Source organism: Squalius cephalus, assembly GCF_949319135.1.
Source record: "Squalius cephalus genome assembly, chromosome: 17".
Classification (NCBI taxonomy): domain Eukaryota; kingdom Metazoa; phylum Chordata; class Actinopteri; order Cypriniformes; family Leuciscidae; genus Squalius; species Squalius cephalus.
The window spans coordinates 763,711-766,210 of record NC_137138.1 but is presented as its reverse complement, the minus strand read 5'-3'; the positions used below and the strand labels follow the sequence as shown (position 1 = coordinate 766,210).

The 2,500-nt window shown below is 37.4% G+C and overlaps 1 protein-coding gene across 1 annotated transcript in view; it reads left to right on the top strand.

Annotated features, from left to right (window-relative positions):
* The window catches only part of uhrf2 (ubiquitin like with PHD and ring finger domains 2), a 38,142-nt gene that overhangs the window by 27,099 nt on the left and 8,543 nt on the right, over positions 1-2,500 (top strand). The window contains exon 10 of the mRNA XM_079846869.1: positions 2,493-2,500. This exon is cut by the window's right edge and continues 99 nt beyond it. Coding sequence (XP_079702995.1) covers positions 2,493-2,500 — 8 coding nt within the window. The remainder of the gene's footprint in view (positions 1-2,492) is intronic.

Here is a 2,500-nt window from a genome sequence, read left to right as displayed (position 1 = left end):
TTGTTAGTAATATTTTGCTGGACTGAAGCAGGTTTTCTTAATTATCCTCATTTATTATAAGAATCATGAGTATTAAATATGATCATCAGGCTTTTGAGGAAGGTTTGTTTGTTCATCTCTCAATCATCATTGTATTATATGTTTAAAACTACAGAGCTTTGATCATAAAACTAAGCATTAAATATCATCTTACTAAGACATATTATTGGCAGATATTGATATTTATATGCATTTAGAGCTCATTGATTTACATTACAAGCATCAGAATTTCATATAAATATCAGCATCTGCATCAAACTGAGCTGTCTCCTCCATATATATCAGACTATATGAGCCATAAAAGCCTGATGTATCAGAGTTTTTTTTTTACACAACGGTATCGTTCCGATGTCAAAACAGGGCCGATGTGAACAGGCCGATAGTCATTCCTGTGTTTTTGACGGGTGAAGTTGAAGATGAAGTTGACGATGCGGACTCGCGATCTTCGCAGTGGTGAACGCGCCTGAGAGAAATGCACATTTCATACGGATTACATAAGCAGAGAGCAGTCTGTTTTCTTTCGTTTTGAATTGTTCTGTTTAAAAGTAGACGTTTCAAGCTTTATATATCTGTCTCAGGTCTGTGAGGCGAGTAGGCTCATACCTTATACACTGAGTTTCGGTTCATTTATGAGACACGGTCCAGTTCACGCGCCGGCGCCTCCGTGCCGTGATTAAATATTTTCTACTATATTATCTTATTTATTAAATCCAGGCAATTGGTTGATGAAACATTGATCAAAATTAAGATACAATTAATACAAAATTAAATTAAATTTAAAGACAGGCTTTGTGCTTTCTGCTCGAGGTCTCTGTGAAAGTTTTAAAGCAGTCTTTTAGTGCCGCTTTCAGAGCGCTCACGTCCGTAACGGAGAACTGTCCCGTCCGTAACATTGTTTTTTTTTGTGTGAAATAAATTTATAAATAAATGCAACATATTCACCTTATATTTATCGGAAATACGGACACAGCCAGTTGACGGTATTTTGTGCGAGACTTCTGGTCAGGCACTTCCAGTCACTGGTGAGCTAACTCACTTTTCACCGTAGCGGTTAAACAAGTCTTCGTAACAACTAACTCATCGTTATGGCTTCGAGGAAGAGAGTTGTGGAAGGCATACTTCATGTTAAACATAAATATAGCAGCAAAGACAACGTCGGCAATATTGGCACAAAATAGGCTACAGAATGTTTCGTTCTGTATTGACAGGTGCAATATTTGAAAATTGATATTATTTTTTTAATTACATTTATATCTGCATTTATGTCAAAACCTAGAGGTGCCCAATATCAGTCATTTCTAAAGTAAAAAAGAAATGTGTTTTGGAAAATAGCTCTTTATTTGATTATCATAAAAATGTGTTTCTATACAGAGATATCGACATCGGTAAACATCGGTATCGGCCATAACAGCAACATTGATATCGGTATCGGCCATAACAGCAATATTAATATCGGTATCGGCCACAACAGCAATATTAATATCGGTATTGGCCATAACAGCAATATTAATATCGGTATCGGCCGTATCGGCCACAACAGCAATATTAATATCGGTATCGGCCACAACAGCAATATTAATATTGGTATCGGCCACAACAGCAATATTAATATCGGTATCGGCCACAACAGCAATATTAATATCGGCATCGGCCACAACAGCAATATTAATATCGGTATCGGCCACAACAGCAATATTAATATCGGTATCGGCCACAACAGCAATATTAATATCGGCATCGGCCACAACAGCAATATTAATATTGGTATCGGCCACAACAGCAATATTAATATCGGTATTGGCCACAACAGCAATATTAATATCGGTATCGGCCACAACAGCAATATTAATATCGGTATTGGCCATAACAGCAATATTAATATCGGTATCGGCCACAACAGCAATATTAATATCGGTATCGGCCATAACAGCAATATTAATATCGGTATCGGCCACAACAGCAATATTAATATCGGTATCGGCCACAACAGCAATATTAATATCGGTATCGGCCACAACAGCAATATTAATATCGGTATTGGCCATAACAGCAATATTAATATCGGTATCGGCCACAACAGCAATATTAATATCGGTATTGGCCATAACAGCAATATTAATATCGGTATCGGCCACAACAGCAATATTAATATCGGTATCGGCCATAACAGCAATATTAATATCGGTATCGGCCATAACAGCAATATTAATATTGGTTATCGTATCGGCCACAATTTTCACATCGGTAGATCACTAGTATTTTGTCAAATTTGTTAAATCATATTTCATATGCAAATAATTTTTTTTTTTTTTGTCTAAAGGTTCAATAACTGGTCCAGTAAACTTCTTTCGTGTGTGTGTGCGCGTGTGTGTGTGTGCGCGCGTGTGCGTGCATGTGCGTACGTGCGTGCGTGTGTGTGTGTGTGTGTGTGTGTGTGTGTGTGATGTTTTCAGGATCGGGG